This window comes from Pituophis catenifer, unplaced genomic scaffold (genome assembly GCF_029215685.1).
Source record: "Pituophis catenifer annectens isolate HBS135680 unplaced genomic scaffold, rPitCat1.0.hap2 SCAF_1, whole genome shotgun sequence".
Lineage (NCBI taxonomy): Eukaryota > Metazoa > Chordata > Lepidosauria > Squamata > Colubridae > Pituophis > Pituophis catenifer.
In genome coordinates, this window is record NW_027256881.1 from 333,071,762 (window position 1) to 333,092,121 (window position 20,360).

A 20,360-nucleotide genomic window follows, 5' to 3' on the forward strand; every position below is an offset into this window, starting at 1 on the left:
GAATCAGATCTCTTGTGCAAACAGTTTTTCATCTACTTCTATTATTTAATGTTTCAACCAGAGAACAGAATAGCATCTCCAAATCTGCCTTGTAAGTTCTCAAAAAAAGGTTTCTACTTCTCAACTGTTCTCAGAGTTCTTGAATATTTATTTTAAATTTCTTGAATGAATATCCTGGAGTAGAATTTCTGTTGGACATTTTCCTAGCAAAACCCATGTACAGTGTCAGAGAGATTAATTACATATTACAGCAGGACATTCACCACTGAAAAATGCAATAGAAATCATATCCTAACCAGGAGAATTTAAATAACATTGTCTTTAAATCTTTTAAAGCAATTGTTAAAACATGACAGGAAAAAAATGCAGGACACAACAATCAGAATCACAATACACTTATCTCTGGCCTCGAGGCTCTAATTTTGGGAGCCTGGTGGGATGGGAAAACGACCTGTGGCCCTACAGATGTCTGAATGGCAATTATAATTTCCAATATTGGATAAGTTTACAGAAATTCTGGAAAATGCTAAAGTGTCACGGCTAGTAAGACTGCATTACACCAACATAAAAGGGGAAGGATGGAAAAATACAAGAAAGCAAAGCCAGGTTGTACCTATCAGACTTCAAAAGAGTCCAGTGGAGAGAAAATTGGGGGTGGGGGGGGAAATCTGCAAAGGAATGGGCCTATTTGTCTCAATATATATTCATCCTTGATAGCGTGGAATGAAAAGCATGCAGCTGCAGGGGATGACCCATTTACCAAAGTGGAGGCCAAAGTAAGGGGCAAAACTGGTTTTAGGAGGATGGCCTAAGAAAAAGGTTTGTGCATATCAGCAGAGGAAGAAAGCTGTTTCTGAACTTCCCTGTCTCTCCCTGAAAAGTTAATAGGTAATCTTCTTTAAAATGTGGCAAAATAGGACGTTTTGTCCCTATTTATCATGTTCAACCCTTCTACTTACAAGTTTCAATTTTCCAGAAATCACCTTCTTCTAGTCTACTCTGTCTCCCTTTGTGTCTTTCTCTCCCTCTCTCTCTGTGTATAAAACATACACGGGTACAGGGATGCATGGGGGTGGTTATGTGCTGTCCACTTGTTGTCAACCCTTACTAATCACACAGACCTTCCTCAGAACGAAAATATATGTATATGTGCATGTACACGTGTGCACAGGTACACACACACTGAAAGCCAGTTTGTCTAGTGCCGTGATGGCGAACCTATGGCACGGGTGCCACAGGTGGCACGTGGAGCCATATCGGTGGGCACGCGAGCTCAACTCCGGCACGCATGCGTGCGCTGGTCAGTTGATTTTCGGGCCTTCTGGGCCCACCAGAAGTCAGGAAACACGCTGTTTCCGGCTTCCAGAGGGCCTCTAGGGAGGGTGGGAAAGGCTGTTTTTGCCCTCCCCAGGCTCCTAGAAAGGCTCTGGAGCCTGGGGAGAGTGAAAAATAGGCCTACCGGGCCCACCGTGCCATCGCTTGCCAAAAGCAGGGGGAGCATGGGGGGCGCATAGAATTATGGATGTGGGCATACATGCATGTGATACCACCACCACCCCGCGCGCTCCCCTTGCTTTTGGCATGCGATGGCAAAAAGGTTAGCTATCACTGGTCTAGTGGTTAAGGCACTAATCTAGAAACTGGGAGGCCATGAGTTCTAATCTGCCTTAGCCATGTAAGCCAACTGGGTGACTTTGGGCCAGTCATGCTCTCTCAGCCCAACTCACCTCACAAGGTTATCGTTGTGAGGAAAATAGGAGGAGGAAGATTTGTTGGATATGTTTGCTGCCGTACGTTTGTAAAAATAGTAAAGGTGGGATATAAATAAATAAATAAAAATAAAACAAAGTGGGCAATGGTGAACTACTTCTGAAATCATCGAAAATACACACACACACACATACATCCCATCCCCATAGCAGCATCTCCTCTAGACCTGTGGGTTTTCTTGACAGCGACAATATTGCAATCAAACTGCTAAACTGCTTTGCCACAATGGTGCTGCAGCAGTCAAGCAGAACTGGGAAATAAACAAAAGAGCTCCTGCCCGTTGGCATCAGTGCTATGCACCATTCATTCTGTGATTTTTTTTTTAAAGACAGTTTCCCAAATGTCTGCCCAACTTTGACTGAATCAGAGCAACAGGGTGAAAAGGACTGCTGGGGACAATGGAGCCCTCTGCATGAATGCTGGCACTTGGGCAGCTGCCTGAAGATATGAATTCCACCCACCTTTGTTTATTTGGCCACAAACCCTGGAGAATCCTAGCTCTAGATTCCTAACTTAGCAAATGCTTTGTTAAAATATTATGACGTATAAGTCACCAGCCCCTGTTCCCATGGGAAGGAGGACGTCCCAGGCATGTAAGCTGGTGAATACATAATGTACAGTATACATAAATCCTAAGGCAGTTCACAAGGCAAGTCCACCATTTCATAGGATGCAGCTGGTGAAACAGATTGAAACCTACAGGAATTAAGTCCACAAAACTCAATAATGTCTCACAGCCTAACTTATCCAACAAGATGCCTGTTGTTAGGGGGAAATAGGACACAGGAATGTTGTGAACATGGGCTATAATGCAAGGGTGTCAAACCCGAGGCCCATGGGGTGGGGTGCTTAAATCTGGCCTGCGGTGCCGGCCTGGAAAGAGCAAAGGACCAGCCCGCGGTGTCTCTGGCAGCCAAAATGGGGCACAGGGGACTGTGCGAGGGCCCCCTGCGCCCCCTTTGGCTGGCAGAGTGCTGCAGGGGGCCGTCCAGGCCGAAAACAGGCACCATGCCCCATTTTGGCCGGCAGGGTGCTGCAGGAGGCATCCATACTCTCTCCCCCACCCCCCAGCCAGTCCATGGAGGAGAACAACAATGCTGATCTGGCCCTCGAAGAAATCCAGTTTGACACCCCTGATCCAGCGGTGAAATGTTACCGGTTCGCACCAGTTCAGGCGAATCGGTAGTGATAAAAACTACCGGTTTGGGCGAACCGGCAGTAAAAAAAAGCTACTGGTTCATCCAAACCTGGATGAACCAGGAAACCCTGCTTTCTAGTGAATCTAAATTGCCCGGCACAGCTGTTCCCCCCCTCGCTGTTCTACTTACCTTCACAACCCTTTTTCCATGCGAAGCATGCATTTGGTGAGTACTGCTTATGCGCGCACAGCATGCGTTTCATGCACTGCACATGTACTTGTGCACACTGCGCCTGCGCATGTTTGGTGTGCACTGTGCATGTGTGCACAGAGCATGCACTTGGCACACATGTGCCAGTAGCAAACCGGTGGCAAACCGGGAAGGATTTCACCACTGCCCTGATCTAATGGAACAAAGTCAGGGGATTCCTCTTTTTGTACATATATAAAATAATGTGCAGCATCTTAATGTTTTGAAGAAAGATGTTTTGAATACTCACATAAATAAGGATGACATGATTAATAACATCGTCTGATTTTCCCATCATGAAGAATCTAGCCTGCTCCTGTGTCTATGTTTTTAATTGATCAATTCTAAAACGGCGGTATAGCAAAGGAAGGCAGATACTCTTCACTCTTCTCTCACAAGAAATTGGAAATCAATTCTTCTTCAAGTTTTATTTATGCTGTTGGAATATGTTTTATTGTTTATTCAAAACGTTTCTGGATTGGCTGTCAGGATATGCATCTGCAAAAGAAATACAGCATTAAAAACCATTAAGATCGCAGATCAAATGCTATGTAATTTAAAATAAAAATATAAAATAATGAAAGCATTAACATATGTTAAGATGTTCAAAATGTAAAAACTAATGACCATGTGTGGTAGAGATAAACCTTCGCAAGATTTCACATGCCAAATTGAAAAAAATGCTGCTTGTATGCCTCTCAAATGAAATTTGAAGAAAAAAAAATTCAAAAACAGAAATCTCTTGAAAGTTGTTAAATTTTCAATTGCCTCTCCCTGGCAAAACTGTAATGGTATACAGTAGTGTTGAAATGCTGGCTAATTAAATGACAGATTTTCACAGAAAGCAGTAAGAATTTGATCAGAAATGGAACACAACATATAGATTTTTCAAGTTTCTTCGCTCTCTCACCGATAGCAATAAATGCAATCTTGATATTATTTCCTTATCCTTTACTTAATCTCATTTAATGTATTGATGCGATCCATTTAGAAATTACTAGCACACTGGTAACCAATTCAATTGCAAACTGTTTTGCTGGTTTTAAGTTTTTGACTTTTTATACATTCTACATTTGCAAATAAAATGACATTTACCTCTGGAAAATGGGCCAGGAAAAAAAAGGGGGGTGGATTTTACTCTGTTCTTACAGTAGCAGCTTCTGGACCCATTTACAATATTTTGTCAGGAACTTTCCATGACATGCAGAAGAGATGAAAGAAAAGGAGGACATCTGAGCTCTGCTGCATGAATAAATAATCTAGAAATTGAATTATTTAGCAGTAGATCTCATAGCCTAAGAAGCTGCAATACCCAAGCCTCTCTCGAATACCTTTACCCAGCTTAACATTTCTCTTCTCCAACTGACTCAATAGTAAAGCAGCAAGAATTCAGTAAACTTGAAATATTTTAAGGGGAAAAAATGTGGAACAGCGCTTTTAGGCTGAGGGGAAGTTTCTATTCATATTGGAGAACGACAAGCTGCCCTTCGTATTTATTTTGTGGGAAGGTGGAAGAGTTGCAATGTGGAAGTAATGACTAAAGAGTAATTACATGAAATTTTAATCACATTTAGGCAGTTCTCACACAATAACCTTAACCCAGAAGTAAGTCCCACTGAACCGAATGAAGCTTTTAGTGGAAGTATGCCCACGATCACAGGCCAACTGCTTGTAACTGGACAATTAACCATTGGTGAGGGTGAAATGCCTCCTTTGCAAAGATTGCTCTATGTCCTTTTGTAAGGAGGCAGCCGCTGGAATTTTATATCTAAAATTCAGTTCTGTACAAGGGAAGCTGACCAAATCGGACCTTAAACATATACACAGATGGACATGCCTTTCGGATATCCAGGCTTTGTGGTTTCAACAAAATGTCTTAGCATGGTAGTCAGGAAATGGCTGGTGTTTCTTATACAAGGAAATGAGTAATCAGAAGATTCTAAAGGAATACAGAAAGCAAGAAAGTGCTGAAAAAGCATGGAAAGGGTAATGGGATAAATTTGCCCATTTACAAAAGAAAGGTCAGGAAGGTTAGGAAGGTCAGAGAAAAAAAATGTTTTAGATCCACATGGGAATTTTGCTTAGATTTATCTATTTGGTTACAGTTTCATTTTAAATAACCATACACATAATAAGAAAAAATAGATAAGAAGGGCTAGGCTAGGGAATCATAGAGCCAGTAACTGTATTCATAGATCTCGTTAATTTTAGCTATGAATATCTGAATTGTTTGGAAATTACTGATTAAAGTAATTTCCAGGGGTGAAATCCAGCAGGTTCTGGAGAACCAGTAGTGGAAATTTTGAGTAGTTCGGAGAACTGGCAAATACCACCTCTGGCTGGCTCCAGAGGGGTGGGAATGGAGATTTTGCAGTATCCTTCCCCTGCGACGCCCACCAAGCCACGTCCACAGAACCGATAGTAAAAAAAATTGGATTTCACCACTGGTAATTTCCTTTTGTTTACAATTTGCAATTGCTGAATTCACATAACATACAAGGGCCAAACAAATAAAAATATAGCTTATCATGATCTGTGAACTAGGACAAAGATGCCTTTCTCCACTATGCAGTCTAGTAACTTTTCTTAAAATATTTTTATATCCATTTTCTATTCCTCTCTATTTTTCCATGTAACACTGCCTCAAGAGCTACGCTGGTTACCAATTTCCTTTAGGTTAAAATTCAGTGGATATTCTGTCCCCGTCTCACACGCACACACACCAACAGACGTTCGAGAGTTAAAGACCAAACCAGCCGACAAAATCCTTTTCCTTATGATAACGGAACTTGACAGCAACCTAGTGGCTGCCTGCCAAGAGTTTATTACTACAAAGGAAAGAGATAACTTCTCTCCGCTTCTGGTACATCAAAGTAAAAAGCTCAATAATTACAGAGTCAATCAAGTCCAAAGATAATCCAGCAAAAGTCTATAGCAAATGTCCGGCAATGCAGAATGGCGTGGAAGCTTTCAGCTTTGTTCGTCACAAGGTTTGACTGGCCACCACGCTCCCTTTTATACCCTGTGGGGTGTGGTCCAGTGACTCAGCCTAATCTCGGGCATGCCTTTTCTTTTGTTGCGTGCGCTTATCTCTGCGACGCTGGTGTGGATCCAGCCAAGACTCATTACTCTCATCACTGTCCACCTGTGGCTGCGTGGACGTGCTTGGCCCCGGCCCTATCTCTTGCCCTTCGGCGGACATTGAAGGCATTGCCAAAGAGGAGGGTCCTGGAGAGGGAGGCCTTGCCAACTCCTCTCCTTCACTCTCAGAGTCCTCTCCTGCCAATGACACAGGCTCAAGTAACGGAGTCACAACAGTGGACTGAATTGTCACCTGCCCTTCATAGCTCACAACCTGTGCAACTGCCCCTTCTCAATACTGGTACTACCTGCTTGTCTAATTAGAGCTTCTTAGATTATTGATTGCAATATGTTCTACCTGGGGTTGCCCTTGAAAATCATCTAGAACAGGGCTGTCAAACTCAAGGCCTGGGGGCCGGAACCAGCCTGCAGGGCCACCCTGGAAACAGTGAAGGACCAGCCCACAGTGCCTCTACCAGTGAAAACAGAGCTTGGGAGGACTGCGGGTAGCCTTCCAGAGCTCCATTTTGACTGGGTTCCAGGAGGCCGTGGCAACCGAAAACGGAGCTCAGGAACCCATTTTCACTGGCAGAGCACTCAGGCGCCCCGGCATGAGTGACGTCGAGCTGGCCATGCCCCCCCTGCCCCTCCCCCCCGAGGTCAAACACAACCCTGATGTGGCCCTCAATGAAATTGAGTTTGACACTCCTGATCTAGAAGCTACAGCTGGTTCAAAATCCAGCAGTGCAAGCAGTAAGAGTCACTTCTTCCTACACCCATTTGTCAAGGTGAGGCAGCTCTCTGGCTTCCAGGCGCCGATCGTTATATAAAAACTCTTCATGGCATAGGAACTAGTTAGCTTAGGGTCCCCTGATCTCCCATTGAATCTTTGTGCTGGGTTCATTCGGACAGAATGGCTATGCTCCAGATCTGCTCAATTAAAGCATGCCATCTTATGGGACTCAAAAAGCATACTTTCTCTGCTGCTTCTACTGCCCTCTGGGACAACCACCCTAGAGATACAGATGATCAAAAATTTAGCTTTGTTCCCAGGCCTGGCAGTAATGTATTATATATTAATGGGGATCCTATTATGTTTTCATTATTATTGCTGTTTATAGTCCAGCCTGTCATGTTCTATTTTATGTTTTCTATCTCTTTAACTGTTTTAATTGTGTATTTGGATTTTGTAAGCTGCCCAGAGTCTACTACAATAGCCAGCCATAATACATTTAATGAAACAAATCTATACATCCATGCATACATTTCCCTCCATATTCCTTCACTCGGGGAAGGCCGTCTTCAAGGATCACAGCCAACTCAGCTGCTGACTCCCCTTATGGAACAGCATTTCTCCAGAAAATTCCTACTCTGTTGACTTTTAGGAAAGGAATTAAAATGTGGTTTTCCAGCAGGCATTGGGAGCAGAATGTTGTGATATTTTCCCCTTGGACAGTAGAATTTGTCTGCTAAATTGATTATGTTCCCAGTAGTGTTGTTATAGGTTGTTGCTAACATGATTTAGTATTATATTTTTATATTTTAACTTAATTTAAGAACAGTGGAACATATGCCACAGAAACGTTTGCAAATGGAACAGTTTGTAAGTCCATTAAACTGAAATAAAATTAAATATTTCTCTTTCTAGATTGTAGGATCACACAGTAACATTAATGAGCAGTTTGCTGTTTATGGAACTTACTGACACAATATGTGGTTGTATGCATTGCTTTAGCACCTTTAAACACCTTAGGACAGGGGTCAGCAACCTGCGGCTCTGGAGCTGCATGTGGCTCTTTCACCCCTCTTCTGCGGCTCCCTGTCACTCAAAATGTATCACAATTGCCAATGTGCGACACCCGCCAGCATGTGATTTATTGAGCTTTTCGGCCCCCGGTAGGCCAACCATGGATAAATCCAAGAAAAGAAAAGTTTCAGAAGAAAACAGAACATTTAACTACAACTACATATGCTAGGCACGGGAAGGGTTTTGTGGCTCCCGGTGTTTTTTTTTTCTTTCTGTGGTTTAAGGTTGCAAACCCCTGCCTTAGGACCAGATAAATTAATGGAACAGGAAGAGTTTTCAGTCTCTATTTGTTAAACAGAACCTCCATATTTTATAAAAATTGCTGTCTGAATACTAAGCAATGGGAAGCAGAGGGACCAACGGAACAATTGTTTATTTCATCCCCTATTCAGAGATTTCCTAGAATTGTTCTTCCATTTTCAGCAAAATAGTTTTGCACAATTCACGTTAACAGCAGGACCTAGATTTCTTGTATAAATTTAGTGCTTTAGGTCAGTGTTTCTCAACCTAAACAACTTTAAGATGTGTGGGCTTCAGCTCCCAAAATTCTCCAGCCTATGCATGGACTAGGAAATTCTGGAAGCTGAAGTCCACGTCTTAAAATTGCTGAAGCTGAGAAATACTGCTTTAGGTGCTGTACAGAGACGATCCTGATCAAACATTTACTAGTTAAAGAGGAAAAGCTATTTAATTTTATCCCAAGTGGTGGGAGTTAGACTGACAGTGAAATGAAATCCCTCCTCAGTGAAACTCAATATTGTGAAGTAATATAATAGCATGTGTTATTTTGCTCCTACACACAATTTATTGACATCTGGCAAACTGGAGACAGGACAACTCAGCTGAAATGAAGGTGCAGAAAACTGAACTATAGGCTTCGTTCTCTCATATTTTTTACCCTATTTAAGGTTAACAATACCACATTGCTATCTTATCTACCTCTTCCTGAGAATAAAGTCAATAAACCTTACTTCAAGCATTCCATGGGAAAGTTTAACTTTGTACTATAAGGTTCAATGACAACAAAGGAACCTGCCAAGAATTCCTATTGATGGCAGCCCATTTTGTTTAATGCTAGGGCTTCTCCAGACTGGGTGGCCACCAGAATGCCTTGATCTGAGGATCACTTGTCCCAAAGAGCCACAAAAATGGCTGCTCAACTATTTTGATATCTTGAAGAAAGCAGACCCAGAAGGCACCTGATCCAGAGAGCTGTCCCAAGACCTTGTTCTGAAAAACACATAGGATGAGGCACTTGAACTACTAGTGAGTTAGGAAGGTCTTGGGTAAGGGGTTGATTCTTTTCTTTACCCTTTCTGGTCTGCTGGCTAAGTTATTAAGTCTTACATTCTGGCTGGCCCTTGGTGGTTTTGAGCAAATCACACCATTTTTGTGAAAATTTTTACCTGATTAGAGCACTGGTGAAGAGAACCTCTTTGAAGTATTCTAACCAACTGCAATATTTCAGCTGAACACGATGGCAGAGTAACGTTGTTTTATGTATTTTTGTTGTCACTAACTGGTCATTTGGATTTTTGCAGCTTAGATCTGGTAGCCCATTTCTAATGTTATCTTCTAATGTTTCATCCATCCAACTGGGCAATAAGTGGAACACAGTAATTACCAGAGGAACCTAGCACCTTGTTCATCCTGGTATTTATTCCTTTATTCCTTTTTATGGTGATGAACAGGAGGGAAAAAAAATCTTTGGTGGGGGCAGCAGGACTCATCCGTTCTCTGGAGGCAGGACATAGTGAACTCAAAACACCCTATCCAACAGCAACACTTCAATATCCTCACCTTAGCATTTGTTCTGGAGGAGCAACTAAGAAACAAGTTAATTGGCTCCACTGTGCTCAAAGTCAAGTGCAGGACTGCCATTCCAGGCTCAAAGACAACACAGAGAAATCAGATTGAGTCCAATTGCTTACACTTACAGGACAGAAAACTGCCATAACTATAACTGCTATAACTTTCTTACCTACTAGATATATCCTGAGATATGGCTATCCTGAACCTCATTCCCCCCCCTCCCCTGGGACTGCGCAGTCTCTTAATTTGGGCTTCTCTATTGCCTGGGAAAGCTCTGTGATGCCAAAACTCCACCTCCAGTGTTTCTCCAGGTGCACATTCCATCACAAGGAATGATCTCTACTGTAGTCAGCACACAGTCTGTGTGTGTTTTAAGTGACTTAGTGTGATATGAAAATCCTGTTGGAGCATTTTCTATGTAATCCAAATCCACCAAGTATTTTTCTAAGATACAGATAGATTTGGAAGGTCATCTAGTCCAACCCCCACCCAAGCAGACCCTACACCATTTCTGACAGATGGCAGTCCAGTCTCTTCTTGAAAGATTCCAGTGATGAAGCTCCCCCAGATGATAATGATGACTAGATTTGTTAAGGCTGTCTAATTCCAAGACTTAGAAGCACAAAATAGGGTAGAGCAACATACAGCAAAATCAAACAGCTAAAATATTAGTTTGGATAATAACATCAACAAAACTAAAGACCAAAGACTCACTGGAATAGCATTGATTGAATTGGCTTTCTAATAAGCAAGGAGAGTTACAGCCACCCATAATTCTGGGATAAGGTATTCCATCTTATAGAGTTTAGGAGAAACCTTTCCATACTACCACCTCTTACAATGCTAGACAACACATTATCAGCAGTAGAGTCCTTCAAATTTCTAGGTTCTATCATATCTCAAACCCTAAAATAGACACCTAACGTCAAAAACGTCATCAAAAAAGCACAACAAAGAATATTCTTTCTGTGCCAACTCAGGAAGCTCAAACTGCCCAAGGAGCTGCTGATTCAGTTCTACAGAGGAATTATTGAGTCTGTCATCTGCACCTCTATAACTGTCTGGTTTGGCTCTGCAACCCAACAAGAGAGACACAGATTTCAGAGGATAATTAGAAATGCAGAAAAAACAATTGCTACCAACCTGCCTTCCATTGAGGACCTGTATACTGCACGAGTCAAAAAGAGGGCTGTGAAAATATTTACAGACCCCTCACATCCTGGACATAAACTGTTTCAACTCCTACCCTCAAAACGACGCTATAGAGCACTGCACACCAGAACAACTAGACACAAGGACAGTTTTTTTCAGAACGCCATCACTCTGCTAAACAAATAATTCCCTCAACACTGTCAAACTATTCACTAAAGCTGCATTACTACTAATCTTCTCATCCTTCCTATCACCGATCTCCTTCCACCTATGACTGCATGACTGTAACTTTGTTGCTTGTATCCTTACGATTTATATTGATATTGTTTCCTGATTGCTGTTTGTTCCCTATGACTATCATTAAGTGTTGTACCTTATGATTCTTGACGAATGCATCTTTTCTTTTTATGTACACTGAGAGCATATGCACCAAAGACAAATTCCTTGTGTTTGCAATCACACTTGGTCAATAAAGAATTCTATTCTGTTCTGTTCTCTGTTCTGTCAGAACCATCACCAAGACCGGCCTGTGGATCCAGGCCAGGAAGCCTAGGAGAATATATGCTAATTATATATTCTTTTGTGTATTTCTCATTTGTGTAAATCATGAATGGGCAGCTTGTAGACAGTTGAAGGACCCATGGCTAGGGGTTGGTACAAATTGTGGTCTGGGGTAGAGTGGGGTTTAAAGACATATAACATTAAGTAACTTTAAAAAAAAAAAACTACCAAGGACTACATATCACAAAGAGTCTTACAAAAAGTCAGATTTTTAAGTCACTTGGGACAATTTTTTAATTCACTTGGGCTTTGAATTCTCCAGAAAGGGTATAAAACGGAGGACATGTGCTGGTTTCAAATATATTAGAAATGTATTATGTAGATACTACATAAATTCTTTTCAAAGAACGGGCAGAACTCAAAGAACGATCAACGAGTCTAGCAAACTGCTACAATCATCGTCTTTCTGTTTCTCCTCAACTTGATCGGCCAACTTTTTAAAGTCTTTCAACAGATTTCCCCGGCAGACTCTGGTTCTGCCATCTTTCAAAAGAGCCGCCAAGGCTTCAACCCCTGGTTTTCCAACTATCCAACTATGGCCGTCTCGAGAGCAAGTCGCCCTCTGGATTCATTTGCCCGTAGCCACAATGGCGGTCGGGACAGACCGGGTTCAAACAGCGGAGGGAACCAAAAAAAAAAAAAAAAAATCCCAACCCTCCCACCTCTTTTAAGATGGCCGCTCCCCGTCTTCACCGCCAGAGCTCAAGAAGGCCCCGCGAATCCCACGGCGGACAATCCAGCCGCGAGCCGGAGTCCAACTTCGCCCCCGTCGCTTAGTTTCCACCAATGAGAAATCCCAGTCGGCTCGCGCTGAGCCGAAACGGCGAGGTTCCGTTGCCTGCCCCTTCCAAGCGACAGGCCAAGCAGCCAATCAGTTTTCAGCGTCGGGAAGGAGTCGAGGGCGGAGCCTTTCCGAGCCGCCATTTTGTGAGTCTATATAACACGTAGCCGTTGGATCCGCTCCTGCTACTCCAGCGCCTGCACTCCGCTTCCCTTCGGGTTGCCTTCGTGTGCCATGGACGGGTAAGCGATAACAAGGACGGGGGGGAGAGGACGGCGTCACTTGTGAGGCGATATTGTTTCGGGAGAGGCTCACGGCTCCACCTGGCCGTGTCGCATAACTGAGGCGAGGGAGCGGCCGCTCTCCGCCCGGCGTGAGAGAAATCGCTGGACGCGGGTGTGCAAAGGGAAAGCGGAAACTAGGCCACTCGCACCATGGCAAAAACTTTTGGCCGAGTTCTGGAAACAGAATCGAAGAGACTCTGGGATACACGTACAGCCGTCCCACGATAGCCCCCCCTCCCTCTCTTTCCTCTACCGGAATTTGCCCTCCCTTTTTGAAAAAAAGTTCTGCGCCGCCATCGTTTTCCCCCCTCCCCCCTTTTTTCCTCGCTCGCGGGCTGCGCGCGCACGCTCCCGACCCTCCCTTGAACGTTCTAAAAATCCACCACCCGCGCGCGAGCGCCCCCCCCTTCCCGCGCGCGACCTAAATCCGGCTGCCCGATATTCTGCGCCTCGAGTTCTGTCTCGCTGCCCTTTTCCGCCTAACCATTTCCGGCACATGGTTGGTGGCTTTCCCCCAACCTGGTGTCCCCCGCCCTCCCCCCCCCCCCCACTCCGGCTGCTCTATAATTCACAGGAATGTGGTTTGGTTGGGGGGAAAACTCGTGGTGTCGTTTTCGACGTGGGGTGTGTGGCGGGTTGGAGTAAACTGTCCCGCGGTTTTGCTCCCATCTCCTCCTCCCCTTCCTGAGCTTTATACTCAAAAAGTCCCAAATGCGTGACTTGCTCAACATTCCGGATATGAACGCGCCCGAGCGTCCTCGCCCCTTTTCCTCGCTTCTCCATTTTTTTTTTTAAATAATTTAACTCTCAAGGTAGTTCCTGCTGGGTTCGGGCTGCCTCGTGCTCGTGTTCTGGCCACGCCCCCTTCCCACATTTGGCCTCCTTCCGTCTCCCGGATATTAATTAGCCTAAAGGGCTTTTCTTTTCTGCCTCCGCCCTAATCCCACTCTTGCTTCTCTAACGTCTTAAAAGACAAAATAATTTCGGAGAGGGGAAGAGACTTAAACACGTGCATTAAAGAAAATAAAAGGTATAGTTCCCCTTTTTACGCGGTTTATATATGCTGAACGATGACCCCCCAAAAAGTTGGAGGCATCTAAGAGTTAAAATACGTTTGGGGTTTTTTTTTTTTTTTTTTAAATGGTGGGATGATCTGAGATGGACACAGTTGGGAAGATCCGTTTAGCCTAAAAGAGTAAGAGTTGTGGAGGGGAAGATAAACGATGTGGGGGGAGATAAAGAGAAATTTAATAAGCCTTTCTAGTTGTTGAATGTTCAGTTTTAATGCAATTCCTGATGATGTGATGTGATGTTCTGTATTCAGAGTAGGTTCTTTTCATCTAATTGGTTTTTATTCCATGACACCTGTCTTTTAAAAATCAAAGTTACATTTGAATCCAAGGTCCTTTGCCTTCATTTGTTTTGTTTCAAATATTTTCTAATCCAAGTGAAATCTAGTGGTGTCTTTCTCCCTTCAATACAGTTCCCTATCATATGTTTATTCAAAGAATTTAATTTTGCTCATTAAGCCAAAAGATTTAAGAGCAATCAATTATTGTAATATGACAGATCTGCAATGCAGCCTTTAAGTTTATAGTTCATTTTAAAAATGAGACTCTTGTAAGTAAGAAAAGCAGGGAAGCAACTTCACATATAGTTTGTACTATTAAGACCAGCTCAGATACAAATAATTAATGAATCATTATCCACCAGGTAATAGCTGCAGAAAACCAAAAGCAAATGGAATCAACAAATATTGAATTTTTAAAAAACCCAAATGTGAAATTTCTGACCCCATAGTAGAATATTTTAAAGAGGCCTGTAGGACACCTGGAAAACTATAAGCTGGGTAGCTCTAAGGCTAAGCAAATTGTTAGTAATGAAAAGAAAAATACCGTGTTTCCCTGAAAATAAGACTCTGTCTTTGTTTTTTGAACCCTGAAATAAGTGCTTGGCCTTATTGCCATGCGCTCAAAAGCCCGATTGGGCTTATTATCAGGGGATGTCTTCTTTTGGGGGAAGCAGGATAACTAAACAACTGAACAAATATCGATTCCATAAGGATAAACTTTGTTCCATTATTTGAACATGTCAGCAGCACTTTTCAATATGCTGTACTTGGATTTTCACAAAGTCTTTGATGAAGTTCTTCATTAAGGGCTCTTGAGTAAACTGTAGTGGTCATGAGATAAAAGCCTGTTTTGAAGGCAGGAATGAAGGAAATAAGATGTGTGTTGATTGTGGCAGGCAAAAAGAGCTCAGTGTTGAGACTGGTGCTTTTTAACTTGTTCATAAATTATCTTAATATAGGAGCAAAAGCTTTTCCGTAAATTGTTTGTAAAGCTATCAACCCAAATTCACAAATAATGCTAAATAATCTGGATGATATGAACCAATTTTTATTGTAAAGATTTTTTTTAAATTTGGTGAATTGTCAACCAAACGGCAGAGATAGTTTAAGTATTTAAGGGTAAAATAGTGTTCATTGAGAAAAAAAAGTCACATATAATGAATTGTCTGTAAGAAACTAAAGCTTTGGGTTTATGGTAGATAGCTCAATATATAAAACTGGCAGCTGTGAAAAAGGTTAATGCTAGCAAAGTCAAAGGAATTAAAAATAAAAAATTCCAACATTGTAGTGTCTTTATAAGTTTAGTTCTCCTTTGTTCTTAACCACTGTTAAAAAATAGGAAAAAGCATAGAACACAACTACAAAGATCAATGGAATTGAACATGTTTCCTATAAAGAAAAAAATACTTGCATACAGCTAAGTGGAAACATGGTCCTGGTTTTTAAAAACATGCATGACATAGAAGTTTTTCTTTTTATTCTCAAAAATTAGAACTAATTGGAAAAAGATTTGGAATAAATAAAAGATAATGCTTTACATAGAATATATAGAAATGATTATCACCTGATTATTTATTTATTTATTAGTCATATTTCTATGCGGCCCACTCTCCGAGGACTCTGGGCAGCTTACACCAAAGACAGTATACTAAATAGCATATTGCCCCCAACAATCTGGGTCCTCATTTTACCCACCTCTGAAGGATGGAAGGCTGAGTCAACCTTGAGCCGGTGAGATTTGATCTGCTGAACTAGCAGTCTGCTGCAGTACTGCACTCTAACCACTGCGCCACCTCTGTTCTTGATGGTTGTTGCATTGGAATGGTTGAAAGGGGATTAGATAAATTACAGGATTGTTCAAGGGAACATTAATCTTGATACTCCATGCTACTTTGTTACCATGTTATCTTGGATGCAACATACTTCTAAATCAAATTTCAGGGAAACAGCAATTGGATGGGAATATGTCTCCATCTCCTAATGTAAATATTTCTTTGGCTACATTGTAAAATAAAAGGACTAAAATGGACCTTGGCCTAATCCATCAAGACTATTCTGATATTATTGCAAATACTCTGGTTTTGCTTCTGTTCTTTATTTACTCCATACTGGTAACTGAGTTCAAAATCTAGACTTGAAATATATTTAGAAATTGTGATCTTCTTTGCTGTTGATATCTTTAAACAAGGTCTTTAAAGCTATTTCATAGAAGCAGTTATAAAAGAGTGAACTTTTGTTTTGATGTCATACTATATGTTTTGTCATTTTAGTGACACCTTCACTAGTTGCAGAAACTGCTCTACATCCATCCCATTTTTCATATATCAGACATTTGTTATTTTTATCTGTTCATTGTGAACCTGGTCAAGTTTTTAAATTCAGTAGAATGTTTTTGTTTGGTGACTTGACAAGCTGGACAAAAGTTAAAACTCTGAATGATATTATGTGTAGATATGGTAATTGGATAATAAGTACTGTGCTTTGTTTCTTCATTTGCAAAGCATAGTTACAGAAAAAGTTCCCTCCCTATAACTTTTCTCAATCCATTTTTGGATTTTTGGCCAGTCTTCACTTTCCTTAAAAAAAAAGTTTAGCATGGCCAGTGTACTGTAAATTCTTGCTTTATAGTCCTCTTAGAATGGTTTTTATGCCAAGAAAGGTTTTCACATCTTTTCAATTAATTGTAGATGTTCTTGGTGAGAACTGCATCATTTCTTCCTTCTGAAAACCTAGAAGAATAAAAATTACATTTTGGATGAGAATGAAGAATTCCCATGCAGGCTTTTTAAATGTGTGGAGATGAGAGGAAGCTTTGCTTTTTATCTAAGTTGTTTAAAAGTGATCTTGGAACAATAAAAGATTTATAGAAATTTAGCAGAAGTTATAATGTTTGCATGGACCTCAAGAAAGGCAAATGATACACTGTGATGTCATCTTGTATAATGGCATTTGTATTATGTCACAGCATAAGAGTCACCATTTTGGTATCACTGCCATTATTACAGATTATGTTCAAATTCGGGTCTTGTTTCAGAATAACAGAACAAAATAACGAGTTGGAAGGGACCTTAGAGGTCTTCTAGTCCAACCCTTTGCTCATGCAATACCATTTTGGACAAATGTTTGTCCATTATACAATTCTACATATTCTTCATTTTAGCTAATCTGTCAGGCCAATCATTATTGTCTCTGAAAGTATAAAAAATAATTTCTGCCATAATAAATTAGATGGTGTCTACATTGGCAGATTGGCTTTTTATCTAAAGTTAGCTTCTGGAGCTAAGTTGTAAGCTGATACAGTAAACATTTTGGTGATTTAATACAGGGGTCACCAACCTTTGGTCTCTGGACTGGCACCAGGCCGTGGCGTGCCAGAAACCAAGCCAGGCAGACAAGCGATGTCGCATCCACTGGATGCAGGCAACAGACAAAACCACACCCCCTCCAATCTACGGAAAAACCTCCACAAAACCAGTCCCTGGTGCCAAAAGGTTGGGGGCTGCCGACTTATTTTTTACATTATTACACTTTACACCTTATTTTTCAAGAAAAGCTGTAGAAAAATGCACTGATGATATGCAGTAGTTTGCAGTTGTTTTTGGTGGTGTTTCTGAAGGGATTCATCAATCATGAAAAGACTAAATTTGTCAGACACAGTTGAATAATGGGCTGATGACTGTGGTTCGTGTCCTGGTGAACATGAACCCATCATCCAACCAATCTAAATAAGAGCAGGAACTGTGGGAGATGAAAATCAAACATCTGTCAAATTATGTAGAGGGATAACAATTATGTAGCATATATTTCTGAGTTTATTATCTGTAATGACCCAAGCTGATTAAAGCAAATAAAGCAGTAAGAGAACAATCATGGCATTTCTTGAAAGAACTTAAAGCCTTTTATGCAGCCTTTGTTCTTTTCCCATGTATTTCTTTGTCCTTGTGACTACTACTTCAGCTTCATTCATGGAAATTCTTACATGCAGTGCTAATGCTGGGAAAGGGGTGTGTAATATGTGCATGCAGGGGCAGTGTCGGCTCCCTTAGGGCTGCCCTAGCTGCCGAGAGAGCATAGGATGTGTTGAAACTGTTGTAGGCTCTGGAGTGAGGGCTGATGAGTTCATTAAATCCAGGATAAAAAAAAAACTTACTTGATGCATAAGATTTAAAACAAAGGGTGCAACCTTGTTATTTAGTCTTGAAAGTCAGGTTTTAGATGTAGTTATACATCTGCAGGAACAATTAAGCTTGTACTACCATAAAGCTTAATTTGATGTGGGAGGCATTATCATATTCAAAAGCCTACTTCTCTGAACTATATAGAGTTGGGTGGGGTACCTTTTTTCAAGTTCAATAGAATTTGTTTCATTTGGTTTGTTCTCTTGTTTTAAGCATATGGAGATAAACGTCATATGGCTTTTACATATTGAAATGTATGTGCAATACTGTATATTTGGCTTGAATATAGTCTGATGTCTAATTGTATTGCATTCTTAGGAAGAACAGTTTTTGTGGTATTTGCAGTAGACTTATTGGGAGATATGTATCTTCCTATAAATTAAATTTCTGATTACTTTTTGATTCCAGCACTATTTTAAGCATGCATTATCTGCTAGGAATTTCACATTTTAACCTTCATTTCGCTTTGTTTTATTTCACATATCTTTGATGTATACATGTAAATCGGCTAACTATGTAATCTTTCTTCTTTTACAGCATTGTCCAAGATATAACAGTTGGAACAAAGGTAGGTATTTTTATTCCTCTCATTGTTTCAGCAACTACATGTTGTAAAACCATTCTCACAAAACTAAACTATTTTAAGACTTAGGTTTCTGAATGACTTTGTTAATGAAATGAGATTTCCATTGTAATTATCACATTGATGTTGTCTGATGCTTTTTTTGGGAGTGGGTTGCTATATTCCAGGGGAACAGGTTCCATGAAGACATCTTTGGAAGATTGCTAATAATACACAGACTTCTTTGGAAAGCAACTTCCCCTCTCATCCAATCTTCAGGACTGAAAAATTCCAAAAGAAAATATTGCATTCTTTGCAGTGTATGCAGAGTAATAGTGAAATTATAGAGGAACATGCCAGAATTGTGTGAACTCTAGAATGCTTCAGGGATATTTGATGATATGCAAGAGGTCTTTGATAGATTAGTGCAAAGAAGATAACTCAGTTTGATATTCTAAACAGTATTAGACCAGTTCTGTTTGTGGGAAATAATTTTTTTAAACTTTCAGGTTTCCTCAGTGCTTATTGAGAAGTCTTTGTTGAAAGGACTGGTTCTTAATTAAAAACTAGTCAAACATCTTTGAATACAACAAAACATGACTATTCAGTCTAGATATTTTGGCCCTAGATTTATCACCATTAATTATAGAGATGACAATGATGAGTAAACACATATCAGCGGTAATGAGAAATAGGTGTTCGGAGAATGCATCACATCGCTTGGCTATGAAATATTGTAGTCTTCTTAATGTGTTGCTATCTATGAAATGTGAATCTTCTAGTCAGCAAGATTTCCAGTCAATTAAATTTATCAGAATTATATTCAAATTGGTAAGCGGGAAGGGAAGGGTGATGTGATTAAAATCTGAATTGTGCAGAAAAAGAACTCTTAATTTTGAAAATTACACTATACTGGTTATGTTGAAGACTGAAGTCTGAAATAGTTGAAATATTTGAGATGCCTCAGTTTTTTTGTATTTGAGACAGCTGTTTTTTAAACCGTTGAAAGACTTGTTTTACCAAAAAAAGGAGTATTTCTCAAGTGCTATTGTTGTTACAGTATTGATAATCCAAGAAGTGAAATAATAAACAACTTTGATTGCAGAGAAGAGCAGCAAAGATAAGGGATCTGAAGACTAAACCATATAATGATTGACTAAGAGAACTACTTACGTTTAGCCTAATGAAGAGAAAGTTTTGGGATGACATGATAGCCATCTTCCAATACTTGGAAGGGTTGTTACAGGGAAGAGGGTCTGATTTGTTCTTCAAAGCAACTGAGGGCAGGACAAGGAACAATGGGTGTAAGCTCCTCAGAGGAAGATCCAACCTGGAACTAAAGAGAAACTTCCTGATTGAACAATCATTGGACCAGCCTCCAGAGTGTTCCATTGCTGGAGATTTTCAAGAAAAGATTGGTCAACCATCTGAGATGGAGTAAAGACTTTAGGCAGGAGGTTGGACTAGAAGACCTTCCGGTTTTATGATTCTACAGTCCTAATACTTCGATAAAGTACTATATTGTTATAAAGTTGTGCCTCATATCAGCTTATGCCCTCATTGCATAAATAGACTTGGAATATCTGTGTATTACTACAGAAGTAATGCAGGGTCTATAAATGTGCTTCATTAC

General features: G+C 40.8%; 1 protein-coding gene across 2 annotated transcripts in view; it reads left to right on the plus strand.

Moving 5' to 3' along the window:
• Positions 1-12,515: 12,515 nt before the first annotated feature.
• Positions 12,516-20,360, plus strand: part of PTBP1 (polypyrimidine tract binding protein 1) — a 42,469-nt gene continuing 34,624 nt past the window's right edge. For both annotated transcript variants that reach the window (XM_070943596.1, XM_070943599.1), the window contains exons 1-2: positions 12,516-12,594; positions 18,703-18,733. In XM_070943596.1, coding sequence (XP_070799697.1) covers positions 12,587-12,594; positions 18,703-18,733 — 39 coding nt within the window. In that variant the 5' untranslated portion in view covers positions 12,516-12,586. The remainder of the gene's footprint in view (positions 12,595-18,702; positions 18,734-20,360) is intronic.